The sequence below is a fragment of the Chelmon rostratus genome, chromosome 16 (assembly GCF_017976325.1).
Source record: "Chelmon rostratus isolate fCheRos1 chromosome 16, fCheRos1.pri, whole genome shotgun sequence".
Taxonomy (NCBI): domain Eukaryota; kingdom Metazoa; phylum Chordata; class Actinopteri; order Chaetodontiformes; family Chaetodontidae; genus Chelmon; species Chelmon rostratus.
In genome coordinates, this window is record NC_055673.1 from 9911551 (window position 1) to 9937086 (window position 25536).

A 25536-nucleotide genomic window follows, 5' to 3' on the forward strand; every position below is an offset into this window, starting at 1 on the left:
GTACGGTGGCCCCCTAAGGACAAACATGCATACAAGAGTGAATACAAAATTACATCTATGAACATCTTGGATAGGCCTTTAGCTTCAGTAAGGTATTTTCATTGTTAAATTATTATTAAGAGAAGTGCGCCCTAAAGGCTGCAAATACTAAAACACAAACAACAGACATGTGCTGCAAGAGAAGGGATTTATAGTTTTTAAATATGTATTGTTTCTCATTTTATAGTGCATTACTCTTAATGTCTGTACTTTTTGTATGTGTTTTGCAGGATTTTGAGCTGGGATTTTACTCTTGCATGTGTTTGGTCCTTAGAGGCCACTGTATTTGTGTCTTCAAGAGCTGTAGCATAAAATAGGAGGAGGCAATTTAAGGAGATAAGCAAAGTCAGTGTACTCAGTTTACTGTTTACCTTATTCAAGCCAACCTATTTTAATTAAATCAAGCCTGTACAATGTCTGTTATATTATATCATTCTTTTTAAGGACTTAGAAAGTTTATTTTCAAGGCCACTTCTTTGTTATCATTCACTACATGTAGTTTCCATTGAGACAAAAGCCCTTCAAATGCAAACTACAAACCCCCCCCCCATAGACAAGGTCATGACATTCCACACACGCACACACTAGTAGTGGCTGTTCACCTCAGATTGGCAGCCAGGCTGGACACCTGGCTAGACAGCTCGCTGCTCTGTTTGTCCACGCCCCACATGCTGTGGACAAGAGGAGAGAACACACTTCAAGGATCTGGTGTTCATGCCACCAAAAACCCAACATGAAGCCTGCAGCGCTGAGCTCACGCAGCTCCTGTCACACTGCAACCGTCCTCTAATCTGATACAGAGGCTTCTCAGCATGCTTCAATAAGTCTTCACGTAAAACCTGAGAAAAATGAAAAATATCTGCCAATGGTGTTTCCAAAAAACTAAAATTTAACAAGAATTTCCTCAAAAAAAATCACCTTCCTTTTATTTGTGAAGGGATTCGTCTTTGTGTCTCATTTCTAAGAAATACCCACAAACTGTATCCACAGCAAACTCCATTAAAGTGAAGTGAAACGATTGGTCACCGCTGGCAGAATCTTTCACCTCTTCAAAGAAAAGTTCAGCTTTAATTCTGCCTTTGAGACTGAACGTATGATATGAGGATCCTTTACATTATTTATTTAAAGACCTTTAAATTAAATCTGATAATCATTAGAACTACCTGGTACACAAAGACACATTTTAAAACAACTGACGAGACGTGTTTCTGAATTTTCTCGTGTATATGTACCAGCTACGTCCACCCCTGTAAATAGCATACGGTTTGTATTGATGTCCACCTAGCTAAATATTAAGAATATCTGACTGACCTGATTTTGCTCACACTTGCACATTATGTTTGCCAGATGTTTCCCTGCTGTGTGTGTTTGTGAGCTGCAGAACAGGGCACACTTTAACCTACAGCAATAATAAACCAGCAACTTGATGCAGCACTGCAGAGATTTAGTTTAGTGGAAGTCACCGTTTTAAACCATTTATACATTAACCAGGTGTATGCTGCTCTTTCTTTCAAGATGTCATTTATCAACTAGTATATTTGAATACATTTTTTATAAGGCTCCCTGCATATTTCTAAGTAAATAATGGCTTCATTAATGATTATTCTTGATCATTGTCTAATTCTTTATAGAACAGATATAATCCATCAATAAATAACTTTTGGGTTGCCAAGTTAAGAAATATCTCTTGCCCCATGTCATCAAAAATAAGTCATTAACAAAAGATACTGAGTTGCCAATTTCTAATTTCTTATTTCTAGTTTCCTCCCTCCAAACACTGCACAATGTATCATATTGCTGAAGTGCATCAACTTCAGAAAACCTCAAAACCAGATATTCAGACTGATGTTATGAGAGATGGTGAGATGCTGGTGAGAGACCAATTCACTAAAAAGGAGTATGAATTGCTTGCATTTAAGGTCATGGTATGGATATCATGCAAGCTGATCGGGAAGGTCAGTAGTAAAGTATTTCAGTATTAAGAGGGTGATCAGTAGATTGAGAGCTTTTACCAGAAATATCCGAGCCGCTGTCGCCTCCATCATCATCATCCCTGACACAGGATGTGAGTGACGGAGAAGCTTTTTGGAAACCAGGTTTAAAACAACAGACGCAGTGCTGAGAGAAAATACAAGACTTACACCAAGTTGCTGAGCGATGCAAGATTAAGTTGTTGTTGCTGCTGTTGCTGTGCTTGCTGTTGTTGCTGCTGCTGCTGTTGCGGTTGCTGGGAAACAGCCTGCTGCTGCCATGTGGACACACTGGTTGGCAACAAGCCGCCAGGCGACGCCAGAGCGTGTAAAGCAGTGATGTCTGCACTGGTCAGCTGGTACTCTGAGAGAGGACAAAGGGTGAAAGTCACATTTATTTAATATACACCTGTTGCTACAAACCTTGGGTCCAAAAAGGTTTTGACGATGTGTGAAACTAATAAAACCGAATGTGATAATGTGTTAATCCTTTCTGACATATACTCAACTGAAAACAGTACAAACGTTCACTGACAAGTCATTGATTTTTGTAAATAGGATATTTCCTGTCACGGCTGAGCTTGTGTGTTTAGTTCACCTGTGTTGTAGGCTGTGGGCATGGCGGAGAAGGGCAGCCCCTGTGCCAGGAGGCTCGGTGTGGCCACAGAGACCACCGGTGTGGTGAGGGTTTGAGCCACCTGAGCTCCAGCTGCCAGCCGCTGGGCGTTCTGCCAGGAGAGAACACAGACATGTTCATCACAGCAGAAACAAGGAACCAACTTTCACATGTGGCCTCAAGCTAGAATGGCTTAGTTCAAAAACGTAAATTCTGACATGCTGGGAATGACAATGTGCATGTGGTTGGATTCATAATGATGTACCGAGTCAAGTAAATCTCAAAGTCAAGGGGATTTACTGTCAGGAGGATCTTGATGACATGCATCAAAAACTTGTTTTGCGTGTGACATAAACAGACATATTACATTAAAGGCAATTTATTCAACTGTCAGATATAAATATTAGGTTTGGTTTTTTTTTGTATTTTATGAGCTATTTTATGCCTGTATTAGATAGTGAGAGTGGAGAGATGACATGAAATTAGAAGAGAGAGAAATAGGGTTTATTTTTAAACAAGACTTCTAAAGACTTTTAAATTATTCTACAACTTTTAGCAAAGTTTTCCATGAAATGTGCAACTTTTCCATCATATATATGACTATAATACTATCTGGGGTTGCAACTATTGATTATTTTAATTATAATTAATCTGCCCATTATTTTCTCACTTGGTCTATAAAATGTCTAAAAAGCATGTCTTTTGTCGGACCAACAGGCCATGACTTAAAGATATTTAATTTACTACTACAGAAGAACAAGAAAACCAACAGGTATTTATATTTATATATATAACTGTTTATTAGAGTTGTTGCGGATTAATTCTCTGAAGAATGACTAATGGATTCATTTGCTTAGCTCTCATATGATCTACTACACTATACATGCTGTATTTTATATGCTACTTTTTTGAGATTCACAACACACGGTCTTAGTGCAGTAAATTTTAACTGAGTCAGCAGATTTGAACAAGCATTGGATGTTATCTGCAGCTTTGGTGATCCTGATCTTGTTTGAATTGAACATGCAGCTCTTCTAATTTTTCTCCAGTGGATGTCACTAAAGGTCTTACAGTTTGTGGCTTGTGTGCACTCCACAACACTTAACCATATTTTTATGTTTCAATCCTTCACATTTGGAGAAGGCTAACAAGGTACAAACCTGGTGCTTACTCAGTGTTTGCACATTAAGTCAAGACATTCAGATGACAAATTATTCAGTGTCTCTCCAACACAGGTGCGGCAGACATGCAGCTAGATCTGTGAAACTGCTACCATGAGGTTTTATTATTATGTACCTGTGCTGAAAGACACAAATCTCTGAAGTAGCACAACACTCTGGAGTCTGCTTCAGCTGAATTATAGCACAGATAAAAGCAAACTGATGTCCTTTGTAAGAGAGAAAAAATAAAGGGTCTGCATACAAAAAGCCAAAGATGCAATAATTCTGGTCTGGAATTAATCTTCTGAATTGTGAGACGCTGTGAATGCAGATCATCCTGAGAGGAAATATTCGGCCAGAGTTATGACTGTAACGCTGAATTTACAGAGAGAGAGAGGAGATAGACCGGAGAGAGGGGCCAGATTCAATTAACTGCCTTTGTGAAGAAGTGAGGAGGGGCAGCAGGGTGAGAGTGATGAAAATGAATCACTACCCTCTGGAAAATTAGATTCTTGCCCATCAACTTTGAGTGGAAATATGAAGGGGGGACTGACAGTCAGCACCAGCAGCAGCCATCATCCCTCTCTCTTAGTAAATCCATCTTAAATTAAAACCAGATTTTACAGGATAACAAGCTTTCTGTATGGAATAATTTATTTCTCTTTTTATAATTTTAGATTTCTCATATAAGAATATTAAGCACATTCTGTAGGGCTGTGACTAACAGCTATTTTCATTACTGTCATTAATGGATTATTATTATTTAGATGAACAAATTCATTGTTAAAATGTCAGGAAACAAAGGTCAAGGTGAGATATTTAAATTGCACGTTTTGTCCAACAGCCCAAAACCAAAACATGTTTAGTTTATTCTCATGTATGACAAAGATAAATATAAAATCCTAGAAGTTAAAATTTGAAAATATTTGGTATTTTTGCTTGAAAATTACTGACACTTTCAATCAATTATCTTTTTTTCCTCATTTGGTTTCCACTTAAAAATGCAACCGGAGATTAGGACCCTAACACGATGCTGAAATATTAAAACACTTTCAGTTAAATTTTTGTTGCAAATGCTTTGGAGCTACACATAAAAATGTGACTTTAGGAAAACATTTGAGTGAAATGCCTTTAATGTAATGCCAGTTAGTTTTTATAAACATCCAATTAACCATTTTGGTGGAAGGTGAAAATGAAAATCGGTGTGAGTGTCAGTGAACAGGAAACATGCTTCGCGGCGCTTCACACCTAAATGCCAAGTGAAAAGACACCCATGCTTCAAATGGTAACTTTGGTATTTTTCAACGAGGAGTCTATTTTCTCACATTTTTGTGTTGAGGTGACTACTGGAGAAAATCATTTTAGAAACCGGCTCAGTATTGAGTATCTAACACGGTGAGCTGAAGGTTTATCTTGATAAAACCAGAGTTTGTGATTGTTGGAACAGCAAAAGATGAACAAAGACAGTTCTGGTGGGTTTCATTTTGTTTCAGGTTTGAATGAAGTGTATTTTACGATGATAAAATTAGTGTTTCTGTAAATGGAGTCTGGTGGCTTTGGCGAGAGCGACATAACAGCCATTTCTGCTTTCATAAGAAGGATCATACTTTGAAACGAAAAGATCTACCTCTGCAGGGGTCCTTTCCATAATGCTGTCAGACAATTACAACAATCTGAGTCCCAGTGGGAATCGCACCTGAAGATTACACTGCAGCCTGTTTTTTGGGCAGCTGGCTCGCTCAATGCTGGACTAGTTTCAAAAATCGTTGTCCCTGTCAGTCACATATAGCATTTTTATGCCAAATTTAGAGCATGTACACAGGCTTTTTTTAAACATGGCTAAACCCATTAAAAATAGGTGATTGACACCGCTGCCAGTAGAAGAGTTTGCCTTGCTGTTCTTTTTCTGGTGTCACGTTCAACATCACAAACGCACCAGAAAACAGGGAAAAGTAGGAAGCAGCATGGAGGACCTTTTATATAATTTACACGATTATGATGATGAGATAGAAAAAGTCTAACGAGGCATTATTTACGCGCCAATGTCCGGAACATCATTATCTGAAAAGGGGCGAAAATTAGCGCGTCCACCCGGGTGACATGTTTCCATCACTGCTGATCAGAGCTGGAGCAGAGTCATTTGACCCAGGAATAAATGCAGATTGTCTTTCCCACTGAAGATCCACAGATGTAAGTCGGTGTTCGTGTTTTTTTTTTTTGGTCCAGTGTGAAAGAGGCTTTAGACACAAAAACATGGTAAAATAGGATCCGGGTTGGAAAACACCAAAGTTACCCTTTAAGTGGCATCATATGATGAAGTTAATGGGCCTAGTTCAAAACTGACGGAGTCACTCAAGGACAATTCTGCTAAAGCACTGTGCACTGACTAATGTGGAGGTTTTTGTAGCTTATCACTGAGAAGATCATGATCCTAACACTACAAAAAATGCTGGAACAACACAACCATGAGCCCTGAACCACATGCAGTCAGGTGGGAACCACAAGCTGAATCCCAAGATATGTCAGTGGGGTAAGACCAAAACAATGAAAAACTCTGGTACAGAATTGTAACCATGCTAATAATGTGCGGACAGTCGATAGCCATCGACTCATGCGAGTGACTGACGTGAGGGAAATCACCTCGTTTACCAATTCCAGCTCATCCTCTGTCTGCAAAGGGTGGTAACAGAGACAGTTACAACTCTGATTCATATTAGTAACTAAAAGTAAATGAAAGAACACATAAATAATAATAAAACTACTTACTGTAGTTTGTCAGGCTACTTCTTTAATATTACTGGTTTGTTTAGCAACATTGAGGTAAATCAATGTAGGCTAAATGTGACGGTAAATATTTGGGACATGAAATCACAGAAGGTGTCATCACTATGCCTCAAATCATCATCAGGGGTCAGCACAAATGAAATCGTGGACAAAAAATTGTAGCACAGCGTCCCTTTAGTAGCTATTCTGCAGAGTCTGATCAAATCACAAGGTCTTCCGCAGCAGTTTTCTACAGTTTCGAAGGTCAAGAATAAATAAATAATCAATAAATTCAATATGTAGTCAAATCAGCAAACTCAATTATCAATACAACATGGACAACGAGTCCTTACACCTGCAAAAACGTATTAAGTTAAGTATTAGCAAACAGATACCTATTTATAAAGCTAGCACACGCCAAGCAATGTTAGCACTTATTTGGACTCGTGTTTCTGGTCACCTGATGACTGTAAAACCAATCTTCACTTCCCTTTCAACTTTACTTCTCCACAAACTCCCGAGTGAAATATCTGGCGTTTTAGCAGCTACATGCTCACTATGTTCACCTGCTGGTTGCTAACTGTGTCTGTGTGCTGTCTGGGGTGTACAGGTAGTGTACAGTGGGTTTATCAGAGCTGCAGCTGGAAATGACACGAACACAGACCGGTTAGACTGAATCAAAACACTGAAGTTGTGGGCCATAAAATCAAAACAATGGGTTGCAAGATCCTAAAATGCTCTGTAAAAATATGAGGAACTGCAGGTGATCATTCTCTGTGGGTCAATTCCACATACAAATATATCAGGTGATATATGTAATGTAAATATAAAAATACTGCAGGTGCAAAATCCATCTGCTGAGGAAGATTGTGTGATATGATAAAGTCTCCAGAACACTCATTAAATGGACCTTGTGGTGACACCTTTTTCTCAACTATTGTTTCCAAGGTCAAGAATAAACATACAGATCCAAAGGAAATAATGTTTTAATGACCTGTTAGTAGTTAGCTTGCACGTCAAACGTGGCTTTAAGCTAATGTGGGTGCATGTTTAGTTAAAGAGGTTGTGAGAAATCTGACCAGTATGTCAGTGGGAGTTGGCTGATTCATCCAAGACTTTACGAACTTTGCCAGAGTAAATAATGAGATGTTGAACAAAGAGTGGAGAGCTCCAATCTCTGCTCCCAGGTATTTACTAAGATCACAAAAACGGTGGAAATTGCCTCCAACAGACTGTTTATCTTCAATCAAATTCTTGGATTTCATTTGATACATCAATATAAATTCCAAATGTTTTTGTGTAGTTTTCCATTTCACTCATTGGCCAGTGAAGGCATGCCTTTCTTAGATTAAATCATTTCTATCCCCTCATGTCCCTTAACAAATCCTCTCAGTTTCAGGTGTCTTGGTCTTGTTGTTTGCAAGATCCTTACTTTTTATTACCCCCAAGTAACTGTTTACTGACGTATAAAGTGCCATTTTTGTCCCTGCAGAAGGTTGAAAATGTTAACACAAGTTCGGCTTGGTTAAGCTCACCATCTGCATGAGGCTCTTTCCGCCCTGTGAGGTGATGACTCGGAGGTCTGGCTTGCGGCTGTTGACCATCTGGGGGCTGGGAGGTGGGGGTGGAGACTTGGCCGGAACTACTTTCCCCAGACTGTTGCCGTTAGAAACGGTGAGGAGGCCTGGGGAGGCCCTGGCACTGGTGTATCCATTCGCTGCGGGGTGATAGAGGTGTGAATGGACAGAAATCAATAGGAAAATCAAACAGGTGAATGCAGACAGCAGGGTGCGGACATAGAGTATGGACTCAAAATTGTGTTAAAATAAGCTTTCTTTTTCAAACTGTTATTCTACACTGAAACACTCCAATTTAAAGGCATGTCGACACTGACAGAATAAAGCTGTTTATAGCACAAACTTCACATCATCCAGAGTAAAAATCTAATCTCATTACACAAGACTCACAGAATCTTGTGTTGGTGATCATTACGAGTGTATTCCTTCTACTAAAATGTTATGCAATGTCTTATTCAAAATGTCAACATTTGCCCAAATAATAAATCCGATTGCGGAGCTAAAAGACTTAAAAAAGGTGGTTCAGTTTTACTCTACATATTGGATGAAAATGAAGTATACACAAACACTTCCCTGTGAAAACATTTTAAAGAGAGAACAGTGAAAAATAAATGGACCATAATGTGCCATATTGTTAAAAGGTGATCTGTAAAGCGGACTACGCGTCCATGGGGAAGTGCAGGGAATCCCATGCATGTCTGCTGATGTTACTGGTGGCATCCCCTGATCCCTCCAAGGCACAATCGCAGATGGTGCAGAGGAGGAGAGGAGAGGATGAACCTTGGAAAGGATCTGGGATAAATACTCTAACACAGACCAGATAGCAGAAGAACACTTGGCAATGAAAAACAAGCCATAACAATAAAGCAAATTCATGATCTGAACAAATACAGGAGTACTCACGGACTGGACTTGGGCATCCTCCATTTGAATTATTCAGGTCGCCTCCCAGAAGTGCACCTATGGTAAAAAGATGGAATGGGTAAGGGGAGGAGAATTAAGAACAAAAATCACATTTTCTGAAATATAAATCAGAAAAATATGAAGCAACAACATACTGGAAACTGCTGATACAGTCAAAAACTCCACAACAGCACAAATAGACTTTGTTTTGACCCCAATGAGCTTTCAATATCAGGCAAATGTACATGTTAAAATTTAAACTGCATTAGTTTTTGTTTTCTCATTTTGATCCTTTGTATTCCTCTTTCTAATTCTTATATTTATTCTTCTAATTCTAATTGTTACTCTTTATTCCACGTTGCCCTTTTTAGTGAAGAGCAGAGTATGATTTTATTGCACACATTGTGCACCGCTGAATCTTGAATTATAATCCAGACAAACAAACTGTAAACCCCCTTTCATGCTTAGTCTAGGCATCTGCACATTTGCATGCAGCCCAGGAAAACCACTTTCAGAATTATATGTGGTTAAGTATAAATGAAAGTGTCAGTGGGCCTAATTTCATTAGAAGCCACACTTGTTGACTCCAGTTCTTCCATGCTAAATATTTGGTTCATGCAGCTATAAACAAATAATTTTAAGGTAATACTAGAGTGAAACATTTTTACAACATGGAGGTGGAGCGCAGCAAATGTCACACACTGCAAATTAGTCCAGTGCAGAGAAACGTGAACTACTCCCTGAGGAACTAAGCAGCTCTTTACATGCAGTCACAAGGAATTACAAACAATATGCACTGAAGGTCTGTCAAAGAATAAGAACTGATAACAATGGATGGATTGTGAGGATGTCAAATAATCCAGAAGCACAAAAATAATGTAAATTGAAGATGAATTTTTTTTAAATCTCTGACCAAAATTACTATAACCACTACAGGAAGTATTCCTTCTTTTTTCATGTCACAAACATCTCCTACAAAAACCCAGGAAGAGGCTGGCCAAGCATTTACATTTACATTCAAGCATCTAAATGTGTAAATGTATATGCTGGTATTTATTAGTCCACTAACAACTTCATTCTCACCACACTCCGCAGAACATCACTCGCTCACCTGCACTGGCTGGTCGCTGTGGCAACCCAGGAGATACCGTGTTTCTCTGAAGAGCCGGTTGCTGTGGCGACAGGAGATGGGTATCCGTGAGCGACGATGATGTTACATAGGAGGTAGTTACCAGTGCATTGCCAGGGTTGCTGAATTGCAGTGCGCTCTGATTGGACGACTGGACTGTGACTGGCATGGAGAACGTCTGGGGCGGAGCCGTCGACTGCTGCAAAATGAAAAGAGAGTTTCACTTTTAGTCTTCAGCGGGCAACAACTACTCACCACTCCATCGCTGCTATGCCGAGGTCAAGACCAATGTATGGTTTTCATATACAACCCCGATTCGAAACAACAGTTTTGTAGTAATCTCCTTTATACAATCATGTGTTCAAAGCGTGGTGAACCTCGCTTCATCCTTGCTTGTGAATGACTGAGCCTTTTGAGGATGCCCCTTTCATACTTTGAATACATTCAGATCTATACTCCATATCCAGTGTCCCTAGTTCATGTCTGGCTGGGGACCTTTGTTGCAGGCCACTTCCTTATTTTCCCCTATGATTGCTGTCTGAATCTTCACTATTAAACAATCTTATCAAAACAAAAAAACAAAAACAAAAGTTAACGTTAAAAAAAAGCTTTAAGTGAGTACATCCCTTCTCTTTACTTGCATTTTGACCTGGATAATCTATCTGTATAAAACCAGACAAGCTGTAATGGATGACAGAGTCAGAGAACGACCCAATGCAAAGCACAACTTGAGGGTGATATTGCTTTTCTGATTTAATCAGCATTATTTTATATAGGAGGTATGTGGGGATTTGGTTATAAAAACTGCAGCTCAAGCTTGAATTTTCTTTCTCTTGAAGGCCACATTACTGGTAACTAATGTAGATTTTTGAGGCTGACATCAATATCAATATCTGAGATAAAAACTGGATCATTCAGATACGTTGCTAAACAGCAAGTCAGTCTGATCGAATACAACTTGGTCAGAGGGCAGCCACAGAGAGAGAAAGTTTCAACTTCTTTGTGAGAGACACAACCTCCCACCATCTCACCAAGATGATAAACCCTTTTATTCTTCCTTCATCTCAACTACATGAGACACACAACTTCCCTTCTGTCTCTTCATCATTACTCAAATCCTTTTGTCTACCACTTGAGACTTCCTACTTCCCTTTTGCTCCTTCAACAATATCCAAATCCTTCTGTATTTAAATTTGTGATGTCTAGATGGTTTAACACGCACCTCAGGTGGTCGGTACTGATACCTGCAAGAGACAAAGGTACGAATACACACCTTTGGGTAAGGGGCCGACCCTGCAGCAAACTGGAAAACACACCCCAGGGGTGTGTTTCTCCACAAGTTTAAAATGTCCAGGTTGCAAAGGAAATAAAAACTTGTCGGCCGGCAGAAGTCTCTATTTCATTCTTCACCAGCGGAAGCAGCAACAGAGAATTTCCACCACAAAACTCAGTGTGGCTTGTTGCTGACAAGGATTTGTTCTGCTGAGACAAATTAGTGATATCGTCCCAATTTTTGCTGAAGTTTTTTGATTTGCATTCTGTCTGTGTCGATTTTGTTTACCTAAAATAAAAACTAAAAATAGAAACTACTGTCAAGTTCTGCAGACAGTTGACGACACGAGAAGAGGACGAGGCAGGCCCAAACAGCCAGTCGACTGCAGTGGAAAGAGAGGCGAGCTCACTGTGGATCTATGTAAAGCCTGCATCTTCTCTTATTGTTGGCAATCAAAGCATCCAGTACAGCTGGTGGCTTAGTGGTAATTAAATCCTCTGGCCTGGACATCAAACATTTTACCAGCAGTACTTGCTCCGTGAAAATATGCATTTTTAACACCACCCTGATGGCAAGATAGTCGAAGCACATTTGCAGAATGAAGCATGGTGTAGTGTAGAAGAGATGATCACCATATTTAAATCTTGATTAACTTAACATTGAAGCGCACACTGATCTACATCTTGCTTTTGTCCCTTCACAAAATACCCCCCCCTACACATATATACAGTATCTGCGATAAGATAAAATTTTCTTAAAAAGCTAATATCATCCACGACAGTCCATTGAGTTCTAATTACAGGGAAACGAGACAGTAAAATCAAGTTAAGCCCACATGTTTTATCGCCAAATCCCCACTTCTTTCTTTTTGTTGAAGGTGGTTCTTGACATAAAATGCAGCAATGATTTAATGCCACTTTAGCAGTGTGATTTAAGTGAGAGATACAGGTGAATATCATCAGCATACAGTTGTAAAAAGAAGCCAATGCAGAAGCAGTTGTGAGGGTTTCAGGACTGAAAACAAAAGTCACAAACTGAGTAGTCTTAATGGAAAAAAAAGCTTTTGAAGCTGAAACAAAATACTCAGAAGTGTCAAGAGAATTAGTTCAGTTGGAATGAATTTAAAATATAATGCAGTCTCCTTAACTGCTTACAATTTGGCTTCAAAACTATGGACAAATACAACAGTAGCCAAAAAGTGGTTCATACATCTATTATCTCCTATGATGATCTTAAGTTTCTGGCAAAGGACCCAGTGAAAAAGAAGTGTGAAACAACCAGTTAGAGGAACTTCACACCAGTAGCTGTTTCCTGTAGGCACTCAAGCCAAAATACAGAATAACAACAGACAAATGTTTCACCAACAAGTCTGCCGTCAAGAGAGAAGCAGGACAAACAGTAATTACAATGCAGACTTACTCCGTAGCGTTTGAAGAGAACATCCAGGTCCTCTGTGGTCTTACGGTATTTGTCATCATTTAGGGGACTTTGGTCAATGGAGTCTTCACCATCCGGCTCTGGACTGTCACAACCGTTAAACCCTTTCTTTCTTAAAGTCTACGAAAGTAAAAAAGAAAGGAAATCAGTGACAGTTGTATAAACTCAGCCAGCGTAGTCTGTCCCTGATGCGCAATATAAAACTGAGTCTGATCTGATAGTTAACACTATAATAAAAATAATAACCTGTAATTGTATAGCACCTTTCATACAAGAAATGCAGCTCAGAGTGCTTTACAGCAAAGAAATCACATGCACTAGGTGAGTACTTCACATAAAAAAGACAGAATGAACATAAACACGCAGATAGAAAGTTGATAAGATAAGAACTCACTTGATAAAAATAGTAAAAAAAAAAAAAAATACAAACAAGGATAAAAATGAATAAAGAGAAAGCATAACATAAGATAGAAAATAAAACCCACTGAGTAGTAGTAGTAAAAGAAACTAAAATACAACATTTTATGTGCAGCAGTGTAGAAGTGTGAGGCAAAGCACAAAATGTTCAGGCCTGTAACAGAGAGTCATAGCTAGATAAAGGATAAAGTGAAGAGTTTTTAGCTTTCTTTTAACAATATAATAATAGCAAGCTGGCTTCCCTGATATCTATAGGCAGTGCATTAGCTTTGGGTCGTAATCGACAAAGGCAGCATCCCGGTTTTTTCCTCTGCTGCTGGGAACCTTCAATAAACCAGCAGCAGATGATCAAAGTGTTCTGAAGGCAAATAGTGAACAAGGGTTTTAGTAATGTAGCTTGGTCCAAGCCCATTAAGAAGGAGGAGGATCTTAAAATCAATTCTAAATGTTACAGGAACCCAGTGCAGAGCAGCTAAAACTGGATTGAATAGGACTTCTCTTTTTGTTTTAGGGCTGACCGGTAGGATTTCACCACCATTCAAAAGTTTGGAATCGCCTGCCACAGAAGCACGATTCAATACAGTGAGACAGCTGAGCTGACAGCTCATGTTTTTTTGCTTGTAGACAGTCTTCTTTACACAACAGATGTTATTTTGCATGACGGGTTTGCAAAAAATGTAAATTTTTGCACGTGGAAAACACCTGTATGTACTATCAAACTCAGGCTGCTCCTTGTGTCAGTGCGAACTTATAGCATTTACACAGGAATAAAGGCCAATAACAAATTTGTTTTATCAATCAATCAGATTTCTACTTGATTCTCTGGCTTCCACATCTAAGAGGAAGCTGTTCTCCTGTGAACATGCCTGTGATGATAAATGTGGCAACACAAGAACATGAGCATAGATGACCTAAAACTCAAACAATATCTGTCAATCTTAGCTAACTCACTTGTACACAAAGCAAAAGACTGATTTACCTCAATAATGTCAGCGTTGGTCCGGCTCTCGTGAGGCTCATTGTACTCTGTGTATTTGAGCAAGACCTTGTCCATGTCAGTGCTGGCATACTGGAACAGCTTGTTTGCGTGGTTGAATATGATCAGAGCGATCTCGCAGTCACACAACACGCTGAGCTCGTAGGCTTTCTTCATCAAGCCGAACTTTCGCTTTGTAAATGTCACCTGAGAGAAAGTTGAGGAGGGGGACAGAGGGCAGAGTGGGGGTGAAAAAACAAAACCATTTGTGAGTTTTGGTTAAGTGGACTTCAATAATAGGGGTGCCACATATCCTTTATTGAAAACTCACTGAAGATCACACATTCAGGTATAAAACTTAATCTGATCACGTTTCTCTATTTTCTAGTCTTTCAAGTTTCTTCCTCAGGGTTAGAACATTGCTACTGAGATAAACATTACAGAAATAGATCCTACATATTTCTTCTTTTCAAAGGTCTGTTCTGACCCACACGCAAAGACATGCAAATCAAAATGATATTCACAGTTCAGGAGAAGTTAATGACCCGCAAATAATCTTTCAGATGCCAAGTGATGAAATAAATATATGCATTCACATCACAGGCGTTACTGACACACTGGGTAACACATCCAACAAACAGTAAACAGATAGTATTTTTTGTTCCTCTTTGGCTGCCAGAACAATCACTGAAACACAGTGGAGTCTGTTTTCAGCATCAATAATGAAGCAACCTGTTTTTGTGGCCGTTTTATGACTCATAACTATGAGCTCTAGAATGAACTAATAGCCTCAATCATTGGCTATTAAGCAAGAACCAGTACTGATCATGTTTTATTCAAACTGCATCACTAGGTTTGTACAACTTATTATATGCATTGAAAGGAAATGCTCTGAATTTTGATATTTCCTATTTTTAACCTTGATTCTTTCATGTTTTTCCAAGATTACATCAGAACAACTTCAAATAAAAGAAGCACACAAATACTATTATAATAATAATGAAGAATTTTGACTAAATTCTCTCAACATAGTCAAGCCTTCCTCGAGTTCACACTGTTCCTGCTATCACTAGACGTGGTCCACACAGAAACCCATTGTACATACAGCATATGCTTCAGTCCAAGTACAGATGTACACTGTCGCACAATTAAAGAAAAATGTTGACTGGAAATAGGCTCATTTTAATTGGTAACGTGTAATACATATATATGTGGTGTGTGTGTGTGTGTGTGTGTGTGTGATAGACAGCTAGACAGATCCCATCAACTAAATCAACTAAATTATGATGCATACAAATTCTTCTAAATATCTCATGTTGCAACAATTTGACTGATGATTTAAATTGGAGCTTGTTCAGTATTTATTGTGCAAATGGTTCCAGGATCTGTCTGCAGAGTTTATGGTCAGAGCTGTGAGGAGATGGACTTGGAATTAAAACAACAAAAAAAAAATCTTGGTGGTTCACAAAAACAGTGATGACAGGAAAAAAAAAAACCCTAAAAATACCAAATTAACATTTTTGTTTGATTACTCATCTGACCCTACTGAGAACAAGACAGACCTTAGTGAGGGAGGAGACCAAGAAGACTGTGAAGGAGCAGCAGAGCTCCGAGTTGTGATGTGTATCTATCTAAAAGTACAACGATAAATGCAGCATTTTACAAATCTGGGGCCACATGGCAGTAGGGGAAAAGGAAAGGCATGGAAAAGGACAGACGCATGATAGTGTGCTCAGATATTGAAAAACAAACATGTGGAGGACTGAGAGCATGAGGCAAAATATTCTGTGGTGTGATGAAACCATAACTCTTCAGCAGTTATACAAAGCACTTTGTTTGGCAGAACCAACACCATCTCTTCTGTGAAGTGTGGTGGCTGCCTCATGCAGGGAGGAAATGACAAATCGAACTGAAAAAGGCAAATTCTTGAGGACAGCCTGCTTTCGAGTACTTGAGACCTTTCACTGCAGCAAATGTGTGTATTTGACAATAACACAAGCATGAAGCCAAAACAACAACAGAGCTGCTTTAGAATGAGGAAAACAGCGCAGGACCAGAGCAAAGCCACGACTTGACTCTCATACAAAACTTGTGAATGACTTCCAGGCCATGCAGAATCAGCCTGGTGCCGTAGGCTAAAAATACCAAAAACCTTTTGGTCCCATGTACCAAAAAAGTCACAGTCTGAAGTAAAGACAATTTCCGGGTTAGATGTACTGTACAACAGTATCACAGTTTTATGACAAGTACGACAGCTGGATTTTAATTAATTTTGTGAATAAAGAGTCTCTTAGCACACCACTCCGATTGAAAAACATTAAGTTTGGCAGTATTAAGAAAACATTTACTGTGACTACAAAACAAAAATGCAGAAGGCATTATTGCTGCATCTGTCTTAAATCTAATGCTAACATACAGACTGTGCAGATCATTTTTCTTGCAAGTCAGTTCACCAGGACTACAAATCGCCTCTATCACTAATCCATACTGCTGCACTGAGAGAACTGTTTGCTTTTTGGGGGAAAAAAACACTTATTTACTTTAAGTGAAGGAAATATTCTCAACTTTTAAGCAAAAAGTGCTCATAAAAAGTAAGAGTTTAATCTCCACTATGCAACAACAAGGCAAACTCCATCTACTGAGGAGGATTGTGTGATATGATCAAAAGCTTCAGAGGAGCTAAAAGTGGCCCTTGTGAGATTGTTAAATCAACTAAAAGACAAATGTTTTAGTACCATCGATTAAACACACTGTCTGAATGATCTTAGCAAGGAATAACATATCTCAGAAGTACTTTTTTTACTTTAATTTGTCTCCATTTTGTTGTTTGTAGCCCTCATCTAAAATAACCAGCCACCAAAAACAGAAAGACTCACCTGCTTGTTCCTTTCGTCGGTGATCCGTTGGATCTGAATCTTTTTCCTACCCATTATGCTTTGCAGGTGTGGAGACAAACGTCGTAGTCAGTCAAGCGGAGAAGTGCCTCTCGGAGGGTGAGCGAGGAAGTGCAGCCTACGACCTCTTACTTCAGCCCAATAACACTCACACACAGTCATGCATCCGAGGAAACAGGCGCACACACATTTCTGTGCCCAGATGCGGCAACGTCGTCGACTCCTTTTGCTGACGGGCAGCGGGAGTGTGGAGTGGATGCTGCAGAGATGTGTGGAGTTGAGGAGCGGAGGCCCTCAGTTCATCCGTTGCTCAACAGGGACAAGAGTGACAAACTTCCCCGCAGCTGCTGTGGTGAGGAGGACGTCACTCCTCTCCTGCGTGAGACAGGGACAGACGGAAAGGTTACTCAAACGTCCCGCATGTACAAAACTACAGGAACAGACATGTGAGGGACAAAAATCAATGATATCCTGTGATGGGGATTCACAAATCCATTAATTATCATATTCTTATCTTGTGAGAAAATGAAAATGAAATAACTATGTGATCTGTGCTGTTCAGTCACATTACCTTGAAACCAACAGAGACAACAATGCCTTCTGATTATGAGGGCAGGGGGGTCGCAGACAATTAAGGCCCTTTAGCAAGCAGGTTAAATGCACTGACTTCAAGCGTCCGAAGCTGTTCAAAGCATTACATGACATCTAAAAACTTAGCAAGCGCAATAAGTTTATCTTGAGACCTGATTTTTTTAAAATTATTATTATTATTCTAACCTTTGCTATTAAGAAGCGACAAACATGTCAAGGCGACAGGCGCTTCAATACACTTTGAGATTTGAATGAGACGTTCTCATATCGCCTTCACAGTGACTGTCAGGAGAGGTTAGGATTGTATCTTGCTTCAGCACTTCAGCAGGTATAGCTGCAGAGGAGATTTGTGTTATTTCCATGGTTTTGCAGCATTATAATTAAAAGCTGTGCATATACATACCTACACATACAAAGCAAATCAATGACAGGCCCAAAAATAAGCTCATGCCATGTATTACAAAAACTTAAAGATGAGTTTTATTTGCTTCTATCTATGTCCAAAATCACTCTCTAGTGGACTACTATAGCCAATTTCCAACAAAAAGTGTGTGATATGTGCTTTCCTACATATTTCCAACAATGAAATGCAAAACCACAATTATACTACAGTTACAAAAGCCATTTTAAGACATCACTTTGGGTAATTCATGTAAACATGATTAACTGATTGGGTAGATTAATCGATGATTAAATGCTGAAACTAAGACTTGAACATGTGAGTCATCAGAATATAGAAGAAAACAGTCGGCATGTTATTTCTGCATGCGTGATGCTTCAGCCCCTTTAGGGCCATTCAGTGACAACACTAAAAGAGTCGATGCCATTCTTCTTTGAAAGAGCATAAAAAGGACGTCAGTGAACAGGACTCAGTGTGGGCAGCTTAAGACCTTGGACAGAATGCGTTACCGCTTCAATGGCAAAACAGTTGCTCTACAGGACTCTCAAATCTGCATGAATTTTGGCCCTGAACTAGAGCCAGACAAAATCAAATATCAAACACTTTTGACTGAGTACCTCGATGTCAACAGGAACGTATTTTTTTGTCTGTTTGCCTCACAGGCCAAAAGTTGTATGGCATCAGAGGTGGCACGCTAACGGTTCTAACAGCTTCACACACATCTTCAGAGGCTCTACTGCTGGTCGGCGAGCCGTCATTGTGTTCAGGCTGAATCACTGTTTCGTCTTCATTATGTTGGCCATACTTTGAAATCCTCCTTACCATGAAGGACTGAGAGTCAGGGATAAAAAAAATGAAAATAATGAGCAAAGGACAAATAGGAAAGGTTTGAAAACTCTGCCACCTCTGCAGAAGCTACGGACAGATTCGAGACTAAAGAAACCGGTCACTCTGTCGGACACTATCTGGCCTATTGATCATCTGATTCATTTTTTCCAGAGTCATATTCCTGCATTTATTTTTGCAGCACTTGTAACAAGCATTGCCATTACTTCCAATTTGAAAATCTTACAGTTGTTGTTGCAATGTAATATTCTGACTGAATATTCTGAATATGTATCTAGAATTAGATATTAGTTACTTAATCCTCGCAATGAAATCAAATTAACCAACAGTGATATGGACAGCTGCACTTGAGAGTTTTGAACACGCCTAAAACTGTGATTTAAGTTTACAGTAGTGCTGCAGACTTAATCAACTAATAATCACAATTCTAGCATCAACAATTAATTAAACTTAGTCAGGTGTGATGCTGATGCTCTGCATTTAGGGTGGCTGCTCTGGTGCATTAAATCCAACGCTCCCTGGAGCTGAGAGGAATAACTGATTTATTGCCAATGAAGTAGTCAATAAGGGAAAAAGAAGGAACTGGCAGCCATTTAATTATTGATTCATCATTTCAGTCATTTTTCAAGCAAAAATGCCAAACATGACCTAGTTTCAGCTTCTCAACTGCAAGGATTTCCTGCTTTTCTTTGTGATATATGATAATAAACTGAACATCTTTGGCTTTTGGACTGATAGTTAAAACAAGGAATTTGATTATACCATCTCAGGGACAGTATAATGGCCATTTTTTACCATTCTTTCCTGACATTTTAGTGACAAAACGATTCACTGATCACTTTAAGAATATAGCTGCCAGATTAATTGAGGAAGACAAGAACAGTTTGTTCCAGCCCTATTCACATATAAATTGTCTGACCAATCTTCATCAACATTTGGGTTAATTTAATTTGATTTCAGGCTTGACATTAGTGTTATTGATTTGTTTCAGTTTTTTATCTGTGTGTTTAATATCTTCAATCAAAGCAGAGGAGTATGAACTGGTTTGAAGGAGAAACCACACCCCTGGAGGGGAAAATGACTGCAAATGGATCCCAGAGGTAAATTTTCAGATTTTTCACCACTGCAATGATGAAAATCAAAGCGTAACAGACAACAAACTAGTTTTTACCACCATGTCGTTTTACCATCACTTCAACTCAACTCTGAATTTTAGGGCAAACCTACATTTTCTGAATACATCGCCGTCTCTAAAACCCTTTCTCTTTCCTACACATAGGCTCAGCCCTGTGGCGATTGTGTTAAGTTTTCCCTCTAGCCTTGACCCTCCATGTCCGTGCTTTCCTGGGGACTGTTGTTAGGCCAGACGGAAAAAATGAAAACGCCAGTGGAGTGCACATGGGGCCTCCGCAAACCACATTTCAACACTTTAGAGAGTGTCCAGCTTGAGAATTAATCAGAAGCTGCAATAAAATCCAGCATATTAGGTTCAACTAGGATCTGTATCAGCCGTTTAATCCAATACTTTGGCCTTTTCTGCTAGCTCGCTAACTAGTTTTCACTATGGGTGCTCCGAATGGATATGCCAGATCAGTACCAATACTAACCTTATTGGGTGCTGCCATGAGATGACCTTCGCCTTCCTAGTCTGTGTTTTCACTTTCACTATTCATTCAGTCACAGCAGGCCACTAACTAAGATTTTAGAACCACAGCAATCCCTGGTCTCATGATATCATACATAAAACAGATTGCAAAGACTTTTATTTAGTGTGATATTCAGAGAGAGCACTGGTATCCGATCTTTACTCTATACTCTTTACAATGAAGTGTATGAGCAGTTTCATAAGAGAAAGAGTCGGATCGGTGCATCCCCACATCTTTTATGCACACTCATTTATTTAGTGTTGGTGTTTCCTGTGAAGTCAGTTCATCGTCGCTGGAGCACTACTGGCTATTGTGACAATAAGGCTACAACTAGAGCTGAAACAATTATTTGACTGGCATAAAAATAACCAATAACCAACCAATAATTATTTCAGTCATTTTTCAAGCAAAAACGGTGAGAGGATGTAAGACATTTTCAGGTTCCAGCTTCTCAAATGGCAGGATTTCCTGTCTGTCCTTGTACTATACAGTATATTAGTAAACGGAATAAATTTGGGTTTTGGGGTTTTGGACTTTTGGTTGGACTAATCAAGATATATGAAGACTGGCATGTTTTTCTTTTTGACATGTCATGGACCAAACCAATAATTTTTACTCTACTCCCTTAAAACGTCCCAGAACCTCATGTGACGTGTTCGGAAGTCTCAATTTACAGAGACATAAAACAGAGAAAAACTGCTAATCCTCACATTTGCCAAACTGGAACAAGGGAATCTTTGCCATTTTTGCTTGATAAATGACTTAAACACATAATTCGCTACTTATTAGCTACTCCTCAATTTTTCCAGGTACCTCCTAATAACTGCAGAAATGCCTAAAAATACAAGCTAAATACAAGCATATTAGGTTAGGAATCACTGCTTCATGTCAAAAAAGTCCATTTATATTTGAGATACCAAATGTTGCAATATGTTTGTACAGTATTTTTTTTTTTAAGGATGTCCACTATCAAACATCTGTATAAACACACAAGCAATTCATTTGGATAGCTTGCAAACTAACACAATGCTCCAAAGAATCAACTATGTATGAAGAATCAGCCATGTATGATGTGGTTTGTGGTGTGCTTCGACAGAGCTTCTCATACATTATATCTGTATTAATAGCAGTGGTGGACACAATCATAGATCATTCATTAGCTGTAACTGTAAGGCACCAACTCTAAACAAGGATCACAACAAGACATGTAGAAAAACCCGATTGCTAGAGGGAAAAATGATTAAAAACTGCTCGTCTCTACTGACTCAACAAACTTTTCCACTGTCAAGCTACAATATTATCTTTGATTAGCTGTGAGTTGAACAGAATGGGGCTACACTGCAAGGCGTCTGTCTAGCCTCCCTCTCCCTGACTGCCCTCTGCATGGCTGCCCCCTCATTACTGTAATTGACACGTTCATCCCTCCTCTTCCCCCTTAAGGCGCTGATGGCTCAATTAGGAGCAGGCCAGAGGACTGATTGGACGCCAAAGATAATGAGGTTGCCGCTTGGCCAAAACTAAGCCCTGCATCCAGCCAAACCAAGCTCGCTCTGTGTGACATACGGGAAGCCAAAGAGGAAGAAGAGACATAGTTTACAAGTCAATCTTAAGACATATCCGAAAAGAGCATATACTGGTGGAAAAGGAATGACTTTTGGCTGGACCAGGTTTGCCTCATCTGAAGAGGGCAGGCATTTGGTCACTCCAGTGAAAAGTGAGCCACGCACATGTTATTCGAATCATCCAAGTGATGGTTATGCAACCCTTGAATATTCTTCTGATGAAGGAGAGCACAATCAAGTCCAGGGTAGGCATCTGTCTGTTTTGGACTAGTGTAATTAGTGGCTGTGACCTTTAGCGGATTATGCACTAGCCAATGAAATGTGCCAAAGCCCTGAGATAAATGGCCGGAGCCTCAAACGCATCTTGCAGTGGAGTTTGCCCATCCACAGCTCTCAGACGGGGTTTAGGACGGTCTTAATGTCTTGATCTCCACTCCCCAACTGATTTACACTCACGTAGTCTTGTGAGTTGTCATCAACCTTACACCTGACAGTGAAATGGAACATGTAGTGATGAAAGATTACTATTTTTGTGACCTACAAGCTTTACATGCTATTAGAGCCGTAGCTATTGTGTTAATTATCGATTAATATGCAGATTATTTTCTCCACTGTTTTGTCAATAAAATGTCAGAAACTAGTGATGTCTAAGGTGGCTTCTTCAACTTCCTTTCTTTAAATCAGATCATAAATTCAACCCAAAAAATATTCGGCATACCCTTATTGACGTCTTTGAAAAAAAAAAGAAAGAAAGAAAAAAATTATTATATAAAACAATTTAATTGAAATTCTGTCAATCAACTAATTAACCAACCATTCATTTCAACTCTTCATGTTATCTATTTTGAATAAAGCTTCACTTTTCACAGAACATCACACTGATTGGTTGTTCCTTGAATTTCAGAACTGTATTTTCAGATTTGTATAAATGTAATTTTGGATGTGCCTTGATGGAGCTTCTATTTAATAATAAGCTGCTGTGACCACCAAACAACATACAAAATATTGTTTGGGAAGAGTTAAATTATGAGTTGCCTGAAGTATTTCAACCACTGCATTTACTTTATATATAAATTAGTTGAGTGTTTTGTGTGTTTCCCATCTGTTTAACTTATATGTCAACCGAAATAATTTTCAATCAAATATAACTTATTCTGGTGTCTCCTCTCTGATCTTCTTTACATTAATTGCAGAGTAATTTCTTAATATAATATGCAGACCATTATAATACACATCAGCGCTAAATCAACAAATGTCATTATTGGTTTGATTAGTTGTCCGTCTTGTTAGGCTTTATTTGACCTGAGAGACTAAAGTTCAAATTCCCATACCCCAAATGATGCCAGTAATTCAAGTCCTGTATGCTGTCTTAAGGAATTGTTGCTGTGGACTTGGAGATAACCTCGATTGGTTTAATTCTGTTCATCTTGGCAACCGCTCCCAGCCTTGTCAGCTCAAAGTCCTACCCATAGGAACTGCAAGTTTGAACAACGCTGTTATTTTAAGCATTTTAATAAAATACTTCTGCTGTTGACAGCAAGACTTTTGGGCAGCCAGTGTGTTGCTGCTGCTGTAGGGAAAGTTGAGGAAGTAGGACTTGGGGAATCTTTCCGATCCAAGCAATAAGGTGAAATGCTGGGCCATAGAGAACAAGAGCTTTGACTTCTAAAAATAGGGGTTCAGCACCAAATTCAAAACATATATTACACATTGCAATAAATATGCTGGTGATTGGTGAAATGTGTCATCTATGCTCTCAGCCACTGGGACTGCACTACCTACAGATGTTGATATGAATCCCTCTGCAGGGACGGCCACAGTGGTGTATCACTCTGTCAAACTGGCCTACTTCTAGCCCAATAGCTCTGGTATCTACCCTGGGATGGCACAGAAAATCATGGCTGCTGATTTCCAGTGCACAGGGCAGTCACTGCATACATACAGCCCCATGCTAAATCACAATCAGTGCTCTTATCCGACTGGAGTTGCTCTCATGTATGTCGGAATATGCATGCAAGCTACAGCAAATAAGGCCATGCAAATGCCCTTTGCCTGTCAGCATTCACTGCTTGCCACCTGGCTTTAGCATTAATAATATTTGAGTATTTGGTACAAAATCCAAGCTAACCCAGCAGCAAAATCTCATCCACAAACCTAAAACCAGTGCAGAAAAATATTATCATTTTTCTTGAGGCTCTTGGAAAAAAAAAATGCAGCTGGATGAACAGCTTTGAACAATAGGTCTCTTATATGTGTAGTTAACCCGTTTTCTCCTTAATGCCATTAAACTACTGACCATGTTAGATCTGGTATGTGGAGTCCACATGACATTAAAATGGCATTTTTTTAAACAAAGTGGGAGCAGGAGTCATAATAATTAGCTGTATCCTACAAACATGACAGATGGAGTCTGGAGACTGAGTAGGCCCACTGACGGCAGACAGGTACCCTACAGGATCTATTTTGACAGGTTGGAAGCTAGGACTGCTGTCAAAACCGTGTGTGCGGCTTTTAGCAAACCACACAGCCTCCTTTCAGACACCACAACCGGGGTTGATTTCCAGAGCAAAGGACGTGCGACTCTAACCAGGCCATTTCACAATTTTCAAGTTACGAGTCGACCGACAGCCATTACCTTCCTTATACTCTCCATATAACTCGGCTGCGCGAGCTAGAGCCCACACGCACTACTTTAAATCACCTTACGGGCATTTTGTATTCAAATGAAGACTGTTAATCTATGTAACATGAACCAGTACTATGTTACTTATTACTTTGGTGTATTTAAATAATAAAGCAAGCAGGTCTGCTCCTGTGCGAGGAAAAAAGACGCAGGAAGGAAATGTATCACTCCACTTACCCTGAAATATTGCTGATAAAACCGAAAATAGGCCTCCCGCCACCGGCTCCGAAGGGGCCAGTCTAAATTACGAAGTACTAATTAATTACGCTGAAGCGACGTCTCTATTTACATAAATCCGCGGCATTTTATTCCCTTTAATGTTGAAGTAACTATACTGTCCACCCAGGCGATACAGCGTACCCAGTGTAGAATCAACGTCATTGACATTAGCCCGTGATGGACGCGTCGAATATCCAATAAGAAACTGACGTGCGAGCCATTTGCCCAATCAGAACGCAGTATCGCCGAAGTGGGCTGCACTGCGAGAGAGGACATGACGGAGGTGACGGCCATGTTCTGCAATAGTGTTTGTATCCCTCCGCTTCAGTATTTACCTTTTGCATGATTTTGCATGTGGGGAAAATGTCACTGTAGCGCCACTGTGCTCTGCCTGCTTTCCATACGAGCACCCGCTAGGCCATTTGTTTTTCACGG

General features: G+C 39.5%; 1 protein-coding gene across 3 annotated transcripts in view; it reads right to left on the reverse strand.

Moving 5' to 3' along the window:
• Positions 1-25239, reverse strand: part of LOC121619549 (myocyte-specific enhancer factor 2D homolog) — a 30314-nt gene extending 5075 nt beyond the window's left edge. For 2 of the 3 annotated variants that reach the window (XM_041955336.1, XM_041955335.1), the window contains exons 1-10: positions 25060-25239; positions 17137-17529; positions 14264-14467; positions 12850-12987; positions 10140-10356; positions 9029-9085; positions 8084-8265; positions 2608-2737; positions 2181-2373; positions 642-710 (exon numbers count right to left, since the gene is read on the reverse strand). In XM_041955336.1, coding sequence (XP_041811270.1) covers positions 642-710; positions 2181-2373; positions 2608-2737; positions 8084-8265; positions 9029-9085; positions 10140-10356; positions 12850-12987; positions 14264-14467; positions 17137-17190 — 1244 coding nt within the window. In that variant the 5' untranslated portion in view covers positions 17191-17529; positions 25060-25239. The remainder of the gene's footprint in view (positions 1-641; positions 711-2180; positions 2374-2607; positions 2738-8083; positions 8266-9028; positions 9086-10139; positions 10357-12849; positions 12988-14263; positions 14468-17136; positions 17530-25059) is intronic. The other variant, XM_041955337.1, reaches the window with a different exon arrangement.
• Positions 25240-25536: the final 297 nt, after the last annotated feature.